Source organism: Vitis riparia, chromosome 12 (genome assembly GCF_004353265.1).
Source record: "Vitis riparia cultivar Riparia Gloire de Montpellier isolate 1030 chromosome 12, EGFV_Vit.rip_1.0, whole genome shotgun sequence".
NCBI lineage: Eukaryota > Viridiplantae > Streptophyta > Magnoliopsida > Vitales > Vitaceae > Vitis > Vitis riparia.
Genome location: NC_048442.1, coordinates 21,405,407 through 21,426,494, shown reverse-complemented (window position 1 = coordinate 21,426,494; position 21,088 = coordinate 21,405,407). Strand labels below are relative to the sequence as shown.

General features: G+C 34.5%; 3 protein-coding genes across 4 annotated transcripts; 1 reads left to right on the top strand and 2 right to left on the bottom strand.

Annotated features, from left to right (window-relative positions):
* The first annotated feature begins 5,520 nt into the window (after positions 1-5,520).
* On the top strand, positions 5,521-6,228 carry LOC117927378 (putative germin-like protein 9-2). The gene has a single exon (XM_034846882.1). The coding sequence runs from the start codon at positions 5,521-5,523 to the stop codon at positions 6,145-6,147; it is 627 nt and encodes a 208-aa protein (XP_034702773.1). The 3' UTR covers positions 6,148-6,228.
* Positions 6,229-6,492: 264 nt separating this feature from the next.
* On the bottom strand, positions 6,493-11,348 carry LOC117927349 (transcription elongation factor B polypeptide 3). Of its 2 annotated transcripts, XM_034846842.1 has the most exons (8): positions 11,159-11,348; positions 9,915-10,114; positions 9,680-9,817; positions 9,452-9,530; positions 7,810-7,878; positions 7,582-7,648; positions 6,939-6,992; positions 6,493-6,854 (listed from the first exon to the last, which is right to left on the bottom strand). In XM_034846842.1, the coding sequence occupies exons 2-8, from the start codon at positions 10,086-10,088 to the stop codon at positions 6,764-6,766; spliced, it is 672 nt and encodes a 223-aa protein (XP_034702733.1). In that variant the 5' UTR covers positions 10,089-10,114; positions 11,159-11,348; the 3' UTR covers positions 6,493-6,763. The 2 variants fall into 2 exon arrangements, with proteins under 2 accessions (XP_034702733.1, XP_034702734.1); XM_034846843.1 differs by lacking the exon at positions 9,915-10,114.
* A 951-nt stretch (positions 11,349-12,299) lies between these two features.
* LOC117927171 (glutamyl-tRNA(Gln) amidotransferase subunit A, chloroplastic/mitochondrial) lies at positions 12,300-19,651 on the bottom strand. The gene is made up of 10 exons (XM_034846602.1): positions 19,063-19,651; positions 17,418-17,729; positions 16,350-16,529; positions 16,115-16,209; positions 15,479-15,554; positions 15,206-15,283; positions 14,721-14,814; positions 14,500-14,549; positions 13,182-13,295; positions 12,300-12,876 (listed from the first exon to the last, which is right to left on the bottom strand). The coding sequence occupies exons 1-10, from the start codon at positions 19,609-19,611 to the stop codon at positions 12,784-12,786; spliced, it is 1,641 nt and encodes a 546-aa protein (XP_034702493.1). The 5' UTR covers positions 19,612-19,651; the 3' UTR covers positions 12,300-12,783.
* Between the last annotated feature and the right edge of the window lie 1,437 nt (positions 19,652-21,088).

Here is a 21,088-nt window from a genome sequence, read left to right as displayed (position 1 = left end):
ATGATTGAATTTAGTGCAACTTATGGAAAAGGCTAAAAAGGGCAGTAAGCCTGACTTTGTTTTATCAGATGATGGGATGTTGAGGTTTAGGACTAGACTTTGTGTCCCAAATGATGGAGACTTAAGGAGAGAGCTTTTGGAGGAAGCTCATTGTTCTAGACTTGCGATCTACCTAGGAGAGACAAAGATGTACAAAGATTTGAGACAAAATTATTGGTGGTCAGGCATGAAGCGAGATATTGCGCGATTTGTGGCTCAGTGTTTGGTGTGTCAACAAGTGAAAGCTGAGCATCAACGACCAGCAGGGTTTTTGCAACCACTTTCTATTCCTGAGTGGAAATGGGAACATATTACTATGGATTTTTTGACTAGGTTACCAAGGACCTTAGGGAGCAATAATGCAATTTGGGTGATTGTTGATCGATTGACAAAGTCTGCTCATTTTCTGCCTATGAAAGTTAATTTTTCTATGGATCGTTTGGCTTCTCTTTATATTAAGGAGATTGTGAGAATGCATGGTGTACTTGTTTCTATAGTATCTGACAGAGATCCTCATTTCACTTCTAGATTTTGGCATAGTTTACAAAAAACATTAAGTACTAAGTTGAGTTTTAGTACTGCTTTTCATCCGCAGACTGATGGTCAATCAGAGATGGTAATTCAGGTCTTGGAAGATTTGTTGAGAGTTTGTGCTTTGGACCTAAAAGGTAATTGAGATTGTGAAACCAAGGTTTGGTTAATCTTGATTTTGATGATAACAAAACAAGGTTTAGAACTAATGATTATATTTCAAGTGTGATTAGGCAAAACGATTTCCAAAGTGGCAATCACAAAGACAAATCAAGCCAATGAGAAATCATGAAGAAGAAGACCACCTCAAAGAGAAGTGCTTTTCAAAACCTAAGCTTCATAAGATCTCTTTGTAAGGTTGTTGGTTCACTAGGATTTTCATGCATTACATTCTTTACTTATGCACCAAAATCATCCAATAGTTATTTTGTTTGAAATATCTTAAGAATTGGATGATTTCATGTTTTCAACTAAAACCTTGTGTTAAATGTTTTTCAAACTTGCTTTAAAAGGTTTTTAAGTTGAAAAAGTTGGGTGTTGAGCCAAAAAATAGCTCAACTGGTTCAACCGGTTAAGAAACCGATCGACCGGTTGTGCTTGTCCGATCAAGGACCGGTTGAGGGAGGCCAAAAAGTTTCTCTCTTTCCCAGTGGCCTTCTCTTCCCTGTCGAGGTCCGATTGAGGCCCAACGGTCACCTGCCAAGCATTTAATGTTAACGGCAAATCAACTGGTCGAACCCCCAAATGGCTAGTTTGGATTTTCTCTTCTATAAAAATGCTCCAATCTTCATTGTTTCAAAAGCTTAACCTCCCAAACCATTCTTGAATATATTTGAGCCTTGGAATAGTGTTTTTTAGTGCACCATTGTTCAAAAACTTGCATATCCCTAGTGCACCTTTCAATCCTAGTTTTCTTGTATCATTTGAGCTTAAAATCTTTGTACTAGGATTTTGTGAGATCATTCATTTGTAAACCTTTGAGAGGAAGTTTCTCAAGAGTATGTTATCTCTTGAGAAGTGTAAAGGGTGATTGGAGCCAAAAGTCCAAGAGGGTGAATTGGAACCATAATCCAATTGTATTGCTTGAAGGCTTGGTTTGGAAGCCTTGAATTAGTGGAACCTCAAGCTTGGGATTGAAGCTAGAAGAGAGTGGATGTAGGTCGGGTTGTGCCGAACCACTATAAACTCCTGTGTTTGCATTCTCTATTCCCTACTCTTTAATTTATATGCAATTGTCTTTATATTACTTATTATATACTTGCATATAATTGTCTCTTACATTCACATAGTTTAAATTTGCAAAAAGAGACCATCACCCTATTCGCCCCCACCCCCCCTCTCTAGGGTGATTACCATAGGTTGGATTAACCTAATTTTCCTAATATGGATGATTATTTGCCCCTAGTGGAGTTTGCCTATAATAATAGATTTCAAGTTAGCATTGCGATGACACCTTTTAAGGCGTTTTATGGTAGGAGATGTCGATCTCCTGTTTGTTGGGATGATGTTGGAGAGAAGAAACTTTTGGGGCCTGAACTTGTGCAGTTGACTGTTGAAAAGGTCTTTTTAATTAAGGAAAGATTGAAAGCGGCACAAAATAGATAGAAGAATTATACTGATAATTGCAGACGAGATTTGGAGTTTGAGGTAGGTGATCATGTTTTCTTGAAAGTTTCACCTATGAAGTCTATAATGAGATTTGGAAGAAAATGGAAACTCAGTCCTCATTTTGTGGGACCATTTGAGGTATTAGAAAGAGTAGACATTTTGGCTTATAAAGTGGCCTTGCCCCCAAGTCTATCTAAGATTCACAATGTATTCCATGTTTCGACCTTGAGGAAATATATTTATGATCCCTCTCATGTTGTGGAGTTGGAGTCTATTCAAATTTCTGAGAACTTGACCTATGAAGAGGTACCCGTTCAAATTGTGGATGTGATAGATAAGGTACTATGACATGCTGTTGTCAAGTTGGTAAAAGTCCAGTGGAGCAATCATAGTATCCGATAGGCCACTTGGGAGTTAGAAGAAAAGATGAGAGAAAAGCATCCTCAATTATTTCAAGACTCAGGTATGTCAAGTTTAGATGACTAAACTTTTGTTAAGGAGGGGATGATGTAACGCCCAAGTTTTTTCTTTTTAGGGGCAATTTAGGAAAATATTAATAATATTAAATTAATTATTTATTTATTTTAATAAAATGGAAGAAGGGTGAAAAGTTAATTTTACAAATAATACCCTAGGTATAAATTAGAATTTTGTTTTTCCTGTTCTTTTCTGAATCGCGTTTCTGTTTGTAGAGAGTTCCTGAGAACGTAAGATTGGAGCCGAATTTTAGGCTTTGAAGAACAGATCTCTATATGTAAGATTCTAACCCTTAGATTAATATTTTAAATTTCTTAGTTAATTTCAAATACATTAGATATTTTTTTGGAAAATCCAAATCTAGGTTATGGTTAATTTGTTTATTTAACTTTTAGATCAGAATGTTTGAAAATTTGCAAGTATAGGTTGATTTATTGATGAAGATAGGAAAATTTCAAAAAAAATCAATGGAATAGAAAAATAAATAAATAAATTTAAAATGAAAAAAAAAACAAAATATATATAAAAATAAATAATGAATCATCATAATAATGATGATAGCAATGGGAAGTACTTGCTTTGCTTTAATGGTTTTGTGTCTACCGAGACAAGTGGGTAATGGTTTGGGTGGCTATTGAATTTGATAATTAATAAAATAATAGTATTTAGTTTTAAATTAATAAATAAGATAATAGTAATAATGGTTTATATTAATAAATAGAATGAGAGATTTAGTAATAAAAAAAATTATATAGAATTTTTATAATGAAATAAAATTGCAATTTAATTAAATTAGTAATGTGTTATTAGAAACAAATTGGGAATTTATTAATTTTATTTAAATAAGGAATAAATTAGTTAAATGAAAGATAAATAGTAATAGTTATTTCTCTTATGTTATATTAGGTGAAGAGTAGATTTTCCAGGATTATTTTTCTCCCGAGTTTTCGAGGACTTCTTTTGAGGTAAGGGAAATTAATGCAGTTATTATTTTTTTAGAAACAAATTTTTATATACATCTTTTGAAATATTTTGAATTAATATTCGTTTTATGCATGGATCAAATATGTTTTGTATGAAGAGTATGTTAAAACTTTATATTTTGTTTACAACAGAGAAATGTGGAGATATTATGTTTTGCAAATTCGAATAATTAAAATAAGTGTTTGACTCTGGTTTGTTTGGTCCTTGTGAACGGGATATAATAGTTGACTTATGACTTTTTGACCCTTGTCAACAGGATATAATAGTTGACCTTTACATTTCTTGGTGGGGAATATAATTGATTTGGACCCCAGCCTCTAGGGGTTTGGTTAGAGGTTACTAGTACTAGTAGTGTTTGGTTCTGTCCACCTTAAAGGAACAATTTGAGGCTAGCCACCAATTTGAAAAGTCCCACCTAACTGGGCACCCTTTGATGTTTAATGACCAGAGTAAATAAATTATTGGAATGTTTTGACTGAATTTGATATGAAAATATTTGAATCAGAAATAAATGCATACAGTTAGAAATTTTGAATGTATTGGCAAAAAAAATAAAAATAAAAATGACTCACAGGTTTATGAAATTGATTACAATATCTCCTATTTTGCAAGTGAATTTGAAATATTTGATCCATGGACTGCATTAATGTTCCTTATTGGGTTGTGAGCTCATTCCTATTTGTTGACTACTTTTCAGGTACCCTTAGTTCGGATGAAGAGTGATGGCTAGGTTGAGGAATGGTCATCATTAGGATTTGACTTAGGATTTTATGTTGAATTTTGTTTAACTGTTAGTTATGTTCATTTGGATCTTTTGGTATTTGGAAGCTATTTGGATATTAATCCTTTAAATTTTATGTTAGTTCAAAGTTGAGTTTTGGAGATTTTGAAATTTGTTTAAGTACTTGAATTGTTTAAGTTTGCAAATATTTAGACAATGGATTTTGGATAGTGGATGTTTTAGTTTTGAAATTAAATTTTGAGGATTTTAGATTTTGTTCCGCTACTCTGAACAGGTATTTGGTAATTGGTAACTTCCGATTACAAGATAATTGTTTGGGTCAGGTTACATTGTAAGCCTTCGGGTTTGAAGTATGAAATGACCGTTATGCCCTTGGAGTGGGTCTTAGGGCGTGACAGTGATTTTTTAACTGTGTTTCTAATAAGCCAATTTTCTGGTGGTGGCCAGCTGGGGTTAGATGGCTTGTGCCTCGGTTACCCCTCCTTTGACCACTCCAGAATCATGGATAAACATAGGATATGCTACAGCTGGAACCGGTTGCCAAGTGCGTCAGGTATGGGAAACCTAGGGCAGGCTTAGAGCCAGCTAAGAACTCGAGTAACCTCACCAAAATTTTCCCGTAAAAACTATGATTTAGGCCTTAAGAAACAATATCATTCACATTTGCAATCTGTCTTTTTAGTGAAACCATTGGCCCATTGCAGATAACACTAACAGAGCCACCATTACACTTGAATAATATTGTAGGTTGGGGTTTATAGAATGCATGGCCATATTTCGGTTTTTTCTTTCACTACCAGTTGAATGATGTCTCCATTCTCGAGAATTAATGGGATTTCTTGTGCATATGCTTTAGTCCAATGAGTGCAAATATTTCAACACAGCTTAGGCATTTTGGATATACCAAATACATTGTCACTGTCGACCTGAATGATAAAACCAAGCTGATTCTCAGAACAATGACATTGTGATTGTCATCTCATGTAATTCAGGCCTGCAGACAAGTAGTAACCTCATCACTTTTCCTTGGTACTCCACTCTATAAATAATGCTTCCTAGAAGCCCAAGCACTTCATTCCAGTTTGAAGTATCATACAAATACCCCACAAGCCACTCTCCTACATTTCAAGCACTCTAAGATGGCCACCAGGACCTTCAGCCTTTTATTTTCACTGGTGGTAACGTCATTTGCCCTTGTCCAAATAGCAATGGCAGGAGACCCAAACATTCTCTCCGACTTCATACTACCAGACAACCAATCGGCTGTGGATGGTAGCTTCTTCACATTTACTGATATGCGGGTTCTGATCGGGGCACCTGAACCCACAAGCTTCAAGGTTTTGAAAGCAAGCTTGGCTGAATTCCCAGCTCTGAATGGCCAGAGTGTTTCTACTGCTGTGCTTCAATTCCCAGCTGACGCAGTCAACCCACCTCACACCCATCCTCGCTCTGCTGAGCTCCTGTTCCTCATTTTTGGTTCACTTCAAGTGGGGTTCGTTGACACAACTAACAAGCTCTATACCCAGACAATTCAAGAAGGTGATATGTTCGTGTTCCCTAAGGGGCTCGTTCACTTCCAGTACAATGTTGATTCAAAGAATTCTGCTTTAGCTGTTTCCACCTTTGGCAGTGCAAACGCTGGAACTGTTTCAGTGCCCAACAGTGTGTTCACCACCGGCATTGATGACAACATCTTGGCTAAGTCCTTCAAAACAGACGTTGCCACCATTCAAGCAATTAAGGCTGGTCTTGCACCCAAGCCCTGAGAATAGAGCTATTCCATCATTGTTCATTTGCTCTTTGGCATGATCTTTTTAAAAAATGTCTGCATCATTTAATCAGTCGTTTCTCACATAGGCATCCATGTTTGGAAGAGGAATGTAAATTATTTGACATTAATGAAGTTTGGATAAGCAAATGCAGTCAAATGAAGCAAAATTCCTTGGAGTATACGTATCTGAGATTTTATCTTTTGTTGGTTACTACTAGAACAAAGAAAAACTATAGATTGATATCTGGTGTGTTGGGAATTAACTAATGTACTAATGACTTCAAGAAAAATTGAGAATGATAAAGACAACAGTAATATATGGCAAGAACCGAGAAGAATATTGAAGTTGTAATTTCCCTCAAGGTGTGTAATTTGGGATTAGCCTTCAATCCCGCCCAAAAATTAGTTTTTCTGAGTGATAATTGCAAGTCATAAAGCTGAATCGGGCCAACCTTAAAACGGGAAACATAAAAATGCAAAACAACCATGTTAATCATACATTTGAATGCGTTCCCGATGTGAAATGATATTCTCGGGAGAACTTCAGAACATGGAAAATGAATATCCATATATATGCTTTATGAGTTTACAGGTGAATCACAACACATGCTTTACAGTCTCCTCTGCATCGGCTTCGTAAGATTGGAAGTTGAAGCACAATCCTTCCCCGAAAAACTGCCAAGCTTTCTTGCAGGAGCGATGCTGTGGGACAAGAAGCGGAGTTAGACCGTTTTTATGGATAACTCTCCATTTACATGGACTAGTTTGGATTTATTTGAAGTTTACCAGCGACTTTGCAACGCTTGTTTCTTCATAGCTGCAAGATTTTTCACCTCCGGACTGTTGGAAAGGAGAAAGGAATGGTTAATTGTCTGAAAGAACCCATCTCAACAACTGAAAATCTTGAATTCAAGCACTCAAACATGTCTAAGTACCCAGTGCATCTTGCATGTGGTTTCAACAGGACTCAAACCCATCCACAAATGGGTCCAGCCACATATGTCTGCACCATTTAAGACGACAGGACAATTTTTAATCATTTGATTTTATGACATTGTTCTAGATAGTGAGGACATTCTTTCTTTTTCAAGAAATGCAGGGGTTTTTACAATCAAGTGCCTCAAGTTCTTTTAATGATGGTTTTCACATAGTCAATCCTCTGAGTGTGTCCCCGCATGAGGTGGGTCTTTGCACAACTAAAACTGGTATAAGTCCTTTAATGATGCCTGAGAACTTACACTTCAAGTTTGAGGCTCAAGTGTATTCCGCCTAACTGAAGCCAATACATATTTATGGTATAATCAAAATACAGAAATAATTTGATGTAGTTTAATAGAGGAGGAAACTAAAAAAGACCATTTTCCTAGATCAAAAACACACCAATTCAAAAAGGTCAAGCAGCATGTATGAATCATTTTATGAGAATCACCTGTTAAGACATTCTACTTTGGCCTTCTTCATCAAGTTGCTCTTCAAATTGGAAGTGCCAGGTCCGCCTACAAGTTACTGTCAGTAAGGAAACTACTAAACAACAAATTTAATATACACACTCTTACACAAGTTAGCCTCCATGAGGAACCATTAATTGCATAAATTCAAGTATGGGTCACCAGACTACATTGAACTTTAAAGGAATCATAAGTGAATGGAAGCATACCATAGAAGCATCTTTTATTGCTTGAAGGTGGAACTTTAGTGCAAATCTTAACTTGTCGACTTTGTTTTCCTACAAGAGTTGAAAACTAATTCATAATTGTAAACATGCAGAAACTATTATTATGTAGTATGCCAAGTGAAGAGCATAACTCTTCTAAGACCATAGAGTAAAATTACTTGGAATCTAATTCAGAAAACAGTAACTGCAGTAACATCAGACAAGAATCCAAAACATCTAATTCATGCTTCATTTCATGACCATAGTTGAAAACTTGCACATCTTAATTTTTTTCTTTTATAAAAAAAAAGATATATTAATCATGAAAAAGGTACAAGAGACGGATGAGAGGTCCTCCCCACAAAATACAGAATACTAATCAAAGTAAGACTAAACACCTTCACTATTCGAAAAGAACTGTACACAAAGGAAACATCCCCTCAAAACCGGATTCAACTCTCTCATTGTTACCCACCCCATAGTTGTAAACTTGTACTTTTTTTTTATCAGAATAAATCTTAATTGTTTATTGTTCCCCTATTTTTCTAAATCACATATCACATCAGATTATTTAGTGCAATTCTTTTCACTTGTTGAAAATAAATAAAAAATATATACACATGAATACATAACCAATTTTATGAAATGATAGGTGTTAAAGAATGAAAAAAATAGAGACTAACCAATATCATCATTATGTAAACATTCAATGTTGAAACTTTAAAGAACTACAAGATATGATATGCTAAATGCATAGATTCATCTGCTATTACATACCATATATGTATATATCATCTGCTAGCACTCCCATATTAACCCCCCAAGTCTAAAGGTAAAAGATGATTACAATCTTTCGGTTTGAAAACAGCCAATTCATGGATTTAACAAAGGACTTATAGGCTCCACCCCTTGCATATTCAATTTACATGAACTTATGGAATCAGTGGATGGTGGATGGGAGACCATCTTTCTCCTTAATTTATCTGCTCATTCTGGCTCCAAATTCTTGAATTATGTTTAAATTTTTCATACCTTAAAATGACATCAACATCATCAGCTGGTAACTACCAGATTCAATGCATTAAAGAAAAGAGTAAATCACTAACACAGTAAATATCGTTTCAGGATAGAATGACATAGGTTCGACACTCAAGACTGATTATGTAATTTAATAGCATACTAGAACAGGAATTATTACTATATAAGTAGCTGACTATGAAACCAACACAGTAATGACAAGATGAAGCTATAGGAGATTCTGCAAGTATCTAAAGCTCAAGTAAACATCAGAAAGAAAAGGTCTTTGCCTCAGTAAAGAGGAAAAGAATGCTGCAAATCATATTTCCAACAGAAAACCATACTATGAAGATGGAAAAAAAACAATTCAATTTGTATAACAGAAAGAATGACTTATGCAAATGTTAATTTTTGTCACAGCACAGCTGATTCAAATTAACATAGAAAGCATGGGAAAAAATGAATAAGAAGTAAGAACTATGACTGTAATAGGAATATCCAAGAAACACAGGTACCCATAAAGACTCGGCAGCATATAACTTTCATGATTTATATGCCGTCATGCGGAAGAATTAAATGAAAGATTAAAAGCTAACATATTTTTCAGTTCAGATGATAAAGAACTTACTGGCATCTTCCTTCTGGTATAATTGCTTAATTCGATCAAACGATTTCTTCTGAGCCTCATCCCTGTCTTTCAATTTTGCCTGGAAGGAAAGCAACTTATTTTAACTTCTATTCCCTTACAATTTCATAACTGAAACTCCATTCATGGTTGCCCCATCTATTACCAGAAAAGGCCAACACATAAAGAAGACAACAGCCTAAAAAGTGTTGAAAGAAGAAAAAGGATCACCTCATACAGTTTGCTCCATTTAAATGATACTTTCTTCTGTTTCATCCTCTCAACTACAAGATTAGTACTCTTCACACCAAATTCTTTGTCATAAAATTTTTTCCATAATTTATCAGTTACTTCACTCAAATCTCTTTCCTACATAGAAAAAAACCCATCATGATGCACAAGGTCAAGTATCATACAAAAAACAGAACCATGGTGATCAATTTTAAAAGCCATGCAGCTGTCTTACTTCTGTGCACTTCTCAATATGCATCAACTGATCAACTGTACAATGCGGCAGAATATGATCAAGCAGATTTATATCTGTCTCACCAACATCTCCGAGATACCTAACATTATCTATGGCTGTCCTAATACATAAATCAACCAATGAAGGAACTTTCCTCTTTACCATCATATTCATACTCACCGCAGAATGCCTCGTCAACCCTAGTACAAAAGGAGAGATACAATCAAATTTCATAGTTGCATTTGTATAAAAGTAGCATATCTATATCTACATATAATATATATATGTATACACATACACATACATACACACACACATATATAGTACAAGAACATACCAAATGGCCTCTGACAAGTACTTCTTCGAATGGATGTACAATGGGTAAATTCACTTGAATTTACACAAAATTAGATGTGATGCCAATGAGCATGTCAGAAAAACAAACCAGAGAAGTATTTCTGACACAGATCATTTTCCTGATTACTAATATATAGTAAGAAAAGCATCTCCCACCATTACAAACCATTGTCCAGAGTGCAAAAGCTTAGAAAGAAAAGCATCCCCCCAATGAAAAGGAAATAAACGAAGCTTAACCATCTTAATCCAAATCAATCGGTTACCTAGAAAATTGATGAAAGTAAAAGCAAAGAAATTTTAAGTAACATAGCTTCGATTCCTGGGAACCAAAACATTTGGAAGACACTCTTTAAATTTTCCTTTCCTTTCCTTTCCTTTCCTTTCGCAGCCGTTTCTTAGTGACCAAATAGAGTACATTGAAACCCCAACTGAATCACATTGCCGTTCAAATAGCTTGATCATATTGAGGAAACAAAAGAAAAAAATTAAAAATAAAAACTTAATACCAAATCAATTCAATCAATTCTAGTAAAATTATTTGGCCCGAAATTAAGTTGAATTTTCCGAATTCCTCAAAACCACAACGTTGCCCTTTCTGCTCCTCAGCTTTCTCTCTAACCAAACGGAAGCTAATGAAACAGAGAAAAAAGAAAAAAAAAAAAAGAAGAAGAAGATAATCTCCAAATTAAACACAAACCACAGCAATAAACCAAAAAGGAAAGAACAAAAAGAAAGCCATGAGACAGAATCCAAACTCAACCACACAAATCCTCTGATACTTTCCACAAAAATTACCACCAAAAACACACAAAATAACTCAAGAAAAATTCAATTCAACAATAAGAAGAAAATAAATCGCAGATCAGTAACAACTAAATCTACAATACCAATTACGGGTGATCTGAGGGAGGATCGTGATTGGAGGCAGAATCGCCGGCGGGAAGATTAGTGACGAAAATCGAGGGATTTGGCTAACATGCGCCGACGGTGACGGTGATGACGATGATGAGGGGTCAGTGTCCTGCAATGAATCTGGCTCTACACAAGACCAAGGTGCCCCTGCTCCCCTGCTCATTCATACTATCATATTATATATATATATATATATAAGGAAAATGCCTATCTTCTTAATTTTTATTATGATATTTTATTTTTATTTTTCTCTAACAACTTACCTTAAAAAAAAAAAAGAGATAGTCACGCCTAAAATAGAAGTGTCACAATTCTTTAGAAAATTATTACTAAAAAAAAAAATTATTTAGGGGTCATAAATCCAAGTTGAATTACAAAAATCCTGGCACGTCATTAATAAATAAATAATTTGTATTTAAAAAAATTATAAAAGTCAACCAAAGATCACTTCTCATAGATTTTATTTTTCTTTATTTACTTGTACATAAAGTTTTTCTTGTTTAATAAAAATTCTATGATATTTTAATGTTACCTTTTAAAAAAATTATGATTTTAACAACAATCTTCATAATGTCTAAATAATTAATCTAATTATTTAATATGGCTTAACAAAAAATACAATAAATAATGAAATAATTTAATATTATAATTTAAAATTAAAAATCACTTAGGTCTCAATTTATTTTTTATAAACGAAGAATCTTTCATGACTACTATTGTTACCAGGTAAGTTTAAAGTATCATCAATTATAGGATTCAAACTGAGGACCATATGTCATTTGTTGGACCACACTTTCCAATGTTCGCTCTGATCAACTCGACTATCCTTATGGGAATCGAGACAAATATTTACTTGGAATTTGGACGTGAATGGTTTATTCTAATTAGTGGCACACTCAAGCATTGATATTAATAAGAATGAAAATAGTATAAAAAAAAAAAAATTGGAATAAGGGAATCAAAGTGAATGATAATAGCATATATATATATATATATAAATTTAAATGTTAATGAAATTGAGATTTGATTTCAATCATAATAAATTTTCAATTCCCATTCTTATTCTAAAAACCGATTCCTATTCCTATTCTTATTCTAAAAACCAATCTGAACATATCAACAAACAAAAAATAAAATTAGTTTCTCCTTTTATCTGCTCCATCTTTCCAAACATGGCCTACAATCTAGACTCACTCATCTACTCCTAAATGGAAGCACACAACTTACAAAACAATACTCTCCAATCTAGACTGCATTACCATAGTGCTCTTCCTTCTTGATACAGAGCCAAAACTTGGCTTGAACCATAAAGGTTTTCTTTCACCAGACTCTTATTAGAAACAACCAAAAAAAAATTGCATTTCCATTTGAATTGGTCCAATCACCAATGGCTACAAGAGAAAACCTGCTGATAATACCACCCAAAAATGTAATTTATTGTTGCTGGGAAAAACAGCAGGCCAGTCCTCAAAGAAATGCTTTCGAAAGATTTGACGAATCGGATCCCAAGCACTTCAATGAGATATATATCAGCATATCCATTGGAATATCTTTAAAAAATTGACCACAAATTCCTCAGTATTTGAGAAAGGATGAGTAGCTAACATGCAATGCCATCAGCTAACAATGGAGGAATGAATTTGTAACCTTTAAGCATCTGCTCAAAGATATGACCCACTTTGAGCAATTTTTCCTGCAAAATAAGAAAAGAGATCTATGAGATTATCCAGCATAGGAAATGTTCAAAGTGCTAGTTCAAGTTGTAAGCAATCATATGCTCGAGTCTTGTCAAAAGAGTTTGTGCCAAGTTTCTCCTATCTTAACCACCTTCTCAATGTTCTGTACAGATATGATCCACATATCAAAATGACCAAAAGCGTTATAAGCCTGTTTACCACTAACAAAGACTTACAAGTGTAAGCTGAAGTTGCCATAAGGAATGACCAAAACACAGTAATTTCCCTACCATAATCCACTGTGAAGAATAGTACTCAATACCTCATCAAATGCTGCACCAATCATTTGAAGACCAACAGGAAGACCAGCAGGCCCTCCTTCAACGAATCCACATGGTAAAACCAATGCAGGCAGCCCAGCCAAGTTCACATTGACCTTATTAAGAATAACATCAGTTATGAGAACAACCAACAATGATAGCTGGAAATGCTTGGAACATAATCTTAGCCAAGTATTCCATACTCCAATGAGATGGTTAATGAGCTGAATGTCTAAAACAACAGACATGCGAAGGCTTTGTTTGAAAAATTCTGACCTAAAAAATTCATAAGCCAACTACAAAGACAGAAAGCTTGAGGACTCATACATGCTATTTAAAAAGGAATTTACATAAGTGACAACACCTTGCTTTGCAAATAAGAGATCTCAATACACTCTTCTTGCATGTTGCAGTGGAAGAATGAAGTATGGAACATTTTTTTTTTTTTAATTTGATGGGTGAAGAATGACGAATGGAACATAGCTCCTATTAATAATATGTAGAACATTTCTACCAGCTGATAATAGTTGCATGACATGAGACCAGCACTAGCAAACGATAGTCTTATTCTCTTTACAAACATCTACGTGTTATACATTTGTATGCTTGCCTCTAAAATGTAGAGAAGAATGTGTATGGTACTTTTTTTTTTTGTCAAACTCCTATAAGCTATTACTCTGCTCATCTGATAATGTTTGTAATTATACATTGCAATGTGGACAAGAAAACATGTTCTTTTTTCTTAACCTGCCAATAACTTTTGGTTTAACCACAAAAAACAACAGTGTTCCCTTCCATAGTCCCACCAACCATAAAAGTGTATGGACAACACAATCCAAGTCCGACACACTATTTTAGGCCAAGCATTATAAATTCCACGCAGCTTTTAGGACTTCAGGGACAGGAGGTCATTCCTGCAACTCAAAGTTTTGGCTACATGTATCTTATACTGCCATGCAACTTTGCTAAAATAAAATACTGGATTGTACTTTTCTTTCCCTTCATTTTAAACCAGTGACAAATGAACACCCAATAAAACTCAATAAATCAAACAACTGATATCGCCTTATCCCAATTATTTTCCAATACAAATCCCACTACCCCACTAGATCTAGTCAATCCTAGGTTAAAGCATGACATTTAAATCTTTTTCCCACTGACCATGTTGTCTTTTTACTTCTCTTTTTTTTTCCTTTCTCTGTGAGAAGTGGGAGGTTGGCTATCTCTTCCCATTCTAAACCAGCAATAAATAGGCTCAATATAAACCATAGTAAAGAACACTGACTACAGCAGAATGTAAAGTTATCTAGACATGCTTACAGTCATGATGTCCCCTGCATACATTGCCAGTGGATCATTTTTCTTTTCCCCTGTAAATATAGCAAGTAGCTGGTTAATCACTAAAAAATGAAGAATGTTCAACTGCACAAAATAAACAAATAAATAAAAACCAAAAAAATAATATATAAATAAATAAAATTTAAAATTTTTTTAAAAAAAATATACACACATAAAAATAAGACAAATGTAAAATTCCATACCAAAACTATAAGCAGGAGATGGTGCTGCAGGTGAAATTAGGATGTCATTTTCATTCAATGCTGCCTTGAAACTTTTCTGAACCAAGGTCCTCACCTAAAGCACTATAACAATCATAAATTTCTTCTTAAATAAAGAAGATATTGAAAAGATTATGAATGTTAACAAAACCATACTCAAGCAACAGATAATGAACCACTATGGTGGTTTTACAGGTTCCATTATTGTGAATTCCACAAATCATTCACAACATACATAACTACCATAAATAGATGGGTAACAGTTATATCAAACTGTGTGGTTCCTTTATTCCTAGTGCCATGAATCAACATTTGATATCTGGAATCATAAATGTGAGAAAATTGCATTCTCTTATATCAATGATACAACTTACAATGATGAAACTCCTGGCCATCACATCCCTTCATAAATTTATGACAGAAAACATAACATAAATGAAAATATAATCACCATAATTATGTACTACCTGCTGGGCACGCTTGTAATATGCATCATAATAACCGGCTGAAAGGGCATATGTACCCGTTAAAATTCTCATTTTCACCTGAAAAAATTTGAGCAAGTGTTACTTCAAGGCTAATAACCAGTACCAAACCATTTTGGACTCTCCTTTTGAGGCAAAATGATAACCATCCCAGCAACATCTAAGATAGTGTTCTCATCAATCAGATCTTGAAAACCCAAGCAGGATTGATTGCAAAACTGTTGCTGCAGAGCATCAATTAAACATGTTCCATACCTCAGGACCAAATCCTTTAGCTCGGGAATCGCCATATAGAGAATTTAGCCGATCAGCACCAACTTGGCTTCCATACCTAGACAATTAAGTAGGGGAACGAAGTTAAGGTTTATGTGTAGTACTTTTTATTGATTCCAGTAATATTTTATCACAGTTTCTTCTATCCAGTTGTTAATATTTATTCGAACAAGGCACATACACTCCATACTTAAACCCAAAATGTCTACTGTTGGTGTGATAAACAAAATAGGTCTATTGTAGCTTGTTAACTTCTAATGGTGGCATTTGGATACACTAGCTATTTTTCATTTTTAAAAATAGAAAATCCTATACAAAATATAAACTCTAATACAAAGAGAAAAAATTTACCTTGTCTTCTTAAAAACACTTTTCCCAATTTTGAAAATTTTAAAAAACTGCTTTCAAGTAAACAAGGCATCTACCTACTTTTTATATAAGAATTCCAACATTTTTTATAAGAATTCTATTTTTAAAAACAAAAAATAGGAAATATATCCAAACATGCACTTATTAATTAAAATAGAACCAACAAGTCTGTCCTAATAAAAACTTAATTAGAAACTACTATTAGTGTTCTCATTGAGTGCACCAACAAAAAGATTCCTCATAAATCACCTGACACCATCATAACGTGATAAGTTGGAAGATGATTCAGATGAAGCCAGAATGTAGTAGGCTGGCAACCCAAGGGAGAAGGAAGGCAATGACACCTGCAAATTAAATATTTGAAATTGGTTTAAAAAAAAAAAAAACATTTAAAAGATATGCACGAACTTTTGAACAGAAACTGATGAAGTTACTAAGTTAGAGCAGGGTGCAACAAAACAAAAATTCATAAGAAAAGAAAAACCTCTGTCACGGTGCACCCTAACTCTTCTAAATGTGAAGCTGCTCCAATGATTGAAGATACCACAGCTTTATCAACACCATCATCAAGTGTTTCACGGATCAGACCAACTCTCAGTCCCTTCAAAGGTTTAGATTCCAGTGAACTTATGGACATGAATTGAGAAGTGTAGTTGGGAACCTCCTGGAAAGCAATTTTCTTAAAAAATTAAAATAAAATCCTTAACTAGAATGCATTGAGATTATGTCTTTTATTTGAGAGTTCAATTTCAAGATACTCAAAATGACTTGTTTTAGTTTAACTATAATCAGTACAGCACCGCACAGAATCATGCATAATAACAAATAAAGAAAGCTTAGATTGTTTACACCATAGAATGCCAAGTTTCAACCAACTATTTTCCCAAGTACTAAAGATGGACAATAGACACATACCAACAAGTTCAAGTTCCTTTTTTTCCCACTTCAAAGTGACTCTATTTTAGCATATTCCATCCATACCCCAATTTAACATCCCTTTGGTGTCATTAACATAAGACATCACACTTCTAGTCTATCCATTTCTACATATGGAAAGTCAAAAAAATATCATATCATAATCCAAAAATTGTAATAGAAAAAGGGAAAGGGAGGTTTGTGATGATTTTAAAATCTTTTCTAATAGGTAATCTAGTGCCTTATGCATGAAGAAAACCAATTTGGTCATTTGGGGGGTTCAGTAAAATTTAATTGAAGGAGTCAAAACTCCCTGAAATATGAATGCTTAGTAGCATCCTTTACAAGGAATTCTACCATATAGGAAGATTCTAGAGGCACAGGCTGTTGCATAAAATCTCGCTCATATTGAAAGAATCAGTACAGCTAGCCATGAACTTAGCTGTTGCATCAAGTTATTACTTATAAACACATTATCAATAATCAAAACTAGCACAAGACATGTAAATTCCTAACAACTCCTGATTTTCCAAGGAACATTTTCTGAAGCTCATGTTATAAGAACATAATTTGGTTCAGGCAAGGGTATAGAGTAGGAAACACATGTACATATAAATACGGCTATAAGAAACCTTACATGCTTACTACTTGTAGAATCAAGTCTATCATAACCAGCAATTGCATGAAGAAGAATCCCAGTATCAGCAACTGATGAGCCAAAGCATCCAATGACATCAAGTGATGATGCATATGCCATAAGTCCAAATCTCGACACACGGCCATATGTTGGCTTTAATCCAACAACACCACAAAAAGACGCCGGCTGTCTTACACTTCCACCAGTATCACTTCCCAATGAGACCACACACTGTCTAGCAGAAACAGCTGCAGCCGAGCCCCCTGACGATCCTCCTGGCACCCTAGACACATCCCAAGGGTTTGCAGTCACCTACAAATGAACAAATGCATCACCTGAGCTAACCAACTCTAGTTACCAAAGGGAAACTTCAGAACCTAAAATTCAAAATCTGAATCTTATGAGTCTTACCAGACCACACACACACAAGGTTACTAACATTCCAAAACTTTCAAGACAGCATGTGATGATGACTTGAAACTCTAATCCAATAGGAACCAAGGAAGCGAGTTATATGGATGATAACATTAGCAATCAAACTTGGACAGCTGAGAATTGAAACTCATTTAGTTGAGAAATGGGCAATCCATCAAGTGATTGTTCAGGTAGGAAAATTAGCTTTAAAAGATACTTAAGATATATATAGCTTCAAGACAGCCTTTTTAAAAGAATTTGTGCAGTAGTACTTTAAGCTTCTTATTCAATTAAAATCTCTGTTTATTTCCTTCTGCTGAGTCCTAACAGGTAGAGAAATGGTGTGTTTAGAATGCAGTTCACTGTTGTTTGAGAGATGAGGGAAGGGACTGAATGGTTTGGTGTGGACTCAAAGTCTTTTGAAATTTCCATTGAGGAGGTTAATGGCTGTTTGCAAGGGAAAATCGTGGAGAGAGGCAGAGGTTTCTCTAACTGGATCAGATTTGGGGAGTTTAGCTTGTCACGCCTGCTAGAAAGGGTGGAGTTGTGTTGTCGGGAGGAAAAAGGGTTCTTAGGTCCTTCAGAGTGAGAGGAAGGGGGGAAAAGTTTCAGGTTGCAGTGTTGTAGTAATAATGCTGGTAGATTTATTCAAGCATAGTGTTCTCTGTGGAGGCAAAGAAATTTGTTCTGGTCTTCAGGGTGGTGCACAGTAATTGTTAAGCTTCAAAGCCTTGGGGTGGTCCCTCCCTCCCAAGGATCTAGGGGAGGTGCTAGTTGGGAGTTGCAGCTGGTAGGGGGGAGCAAGGCAGTTGCTCCTGTGGTGGAGTGTTATGCAGACAGACCCGGAAGGTTTTAGGTGAGGTGGGGGAGGCTATCCGCCATCCGGATTCAAGTAGAAGAAAGGGAGGTACTCTCAAGGGTGCGGTCCTTAAAGTTTTGTTTAGTGGGCAGGTGGGGGGAACTTGGTGACCCAGCTCCTGGCCTGAATGCTTTAAAGAAGTGGGTTCTTCAGAAGTAGCGGTTGAGAGGAGTGTTCTTCAGAACTAGCAGTGATTTCCCATATTCAATCCTGTTTCTTCTTTTTCCTTTTTCTTTATTAAGCATTTTCCATTTTTCAAAGCAGTAGTTCTGATCACGCTCCATTTTTTCAATCAAATTGAAGACCGTGTATGAAACCACATTGAAATTAAAAGAAATTTGCTGTAAAAGAGATAAACCAAAGGCAACTAACCTGAAAAGCAGAGCCTTCAGTGGTACTTCCCATACCAAATTCATCCAAATTCGTCTTCCCAACAACAATTCCTCCACAATCTTTCACTCTCTTCACTGCGGTTGCATCGAACGGCGGCCGGTAATTTTCCAAAATCCTCGACCCACCGGTCGATGGCATGTCCGCCGTGCAAATATTATCCTTAACTCCTACAAAAACTCCGGCCAAGGGTCCCAATTCTTCGTTCCTGGCAATCTTCGCATCAATCTCTTCGGCTTCTCTCAGAACAGTCTCGGAGACGCTAATGAAGCTGTGGATTTGTGGCTCGGTTAGTCGGAGCCGAGTCAGGGCGAGTTGAGCGAGTTCGACGGCGGTGGTGCGGCGGTTGAGGAGGTTGTCGCGGATGGTGAGGATTTGGGACTGGGGCGGCGAAGAAGGCAGGTCGGTGGAGGCTAGGGCTTGGGGTTGGGAGAGGAAGAGAGGCGTGGAGGAGTGGAAACGGCGCCGTTTTGGAGGGAAATGGCGACATTGTCGGAGGAGGAAGCGAGGGTTTTGGACTGTTGACAGCATTTGAAAGAGATGATGGAAAGAGGATGGCTGGCGACTGAGAGTGTGAAAAGGTCAGATTTTTCAAAACGTTGGGTTGACGCTCGACGACGTCGTATTGACAATACCACATCAAGTTTAGCAAGCTACAAGTGCATCACATAACGTTTAAATTTTTAGAAAATATACATATTGAGGGAAAATAAAATTATGGAAAATATAATGGAAATAAGAATGATGAAAAACATTCAAATAACAATCACAAAGTTTTTCATGTTGTCAATCTCTCTATTCATTTGAATATTTTTCTATACTTATTTTTGGGAGAATTACTAGATAGGGTAGACTGAATGTAATAATTATCGGGAATCAAAGGATAATTTTATTTTTAAATTTGTTTTCTTTATTATCTATAAATAATTTTGAGATTGTTAGTAATATGAAACCCTCATATAATTATAAGTACAGGTGATCAATAGTATAATCTCACATCCTAAAAAATTGTTTCACTTTTAAACAATAATCGGTTGTATAATAAAGTTTTATTTATAAAAGTTAAAGATAAAGATAATTTTAGTATTTACTTGAATAGACTTTGAAATGATAAGTCAATTGAATGTTAGAATTTTCATTAAAATAATTTAATAAAGTGTGGTTTATTAATTTAGTTTATTATTTTGTATTAATTATAAATTATTTTGTATTATCATATCAATATGGTATACTTAATAAATTTATCATTTTTTTTACTCTTTTAGAGTAATGTGGGGTTGAATGAAAATATATATATAAGAAATTAAATTATTTGAAATACACTCATAATTAAATTTTAAAAAAAAAAATTGAGATTTTTTTGAGAATATGGTAAAAAAAAATTCAATATCTCAAAAATAAAAACTGCATCCTAAGGTTAATTATTATGTTATTTTATATATGTAACATATAATTAAAATTTTTATTAGTCTAATATACAAATATTCAATGGAATAACACACAATTATTCAATGAAATAACAAGTAACTATTCATTGGGTAATATAGCATGTGAAAAAATTAAACAAAAATAAATTAAATTATGTTGTAATATATTGTAACGTTAGTATATTTGTATTATAATTAAGTATAATGTATTTATATCGTATTTATATTTCATTACAAAAATAATAATTTTAAAAATGTTTATTAATACCCTATTAGTATTAACACGTCATTATCAATATATTAACATCATTCACCCAGCACATTGAAATTATTTAATAATTTTGGTATTAAAAAAAAAACCACGAGTATCATGAATTCAAATTAGTATTTTATTTGATTTCAAAAGTGATTTATAATATAAGTATGTTATAAAATATAGTATGATCATACAAAACCATCACTTTTATAAATAATAAAAAAAAGTTAAAGATTTTTCTAATTAGGTTTTATTGTAATGTAAGTATATTTATATTATAATTACAATATATATTTTTTTTATCTATTTTATAATAAAAGTAATA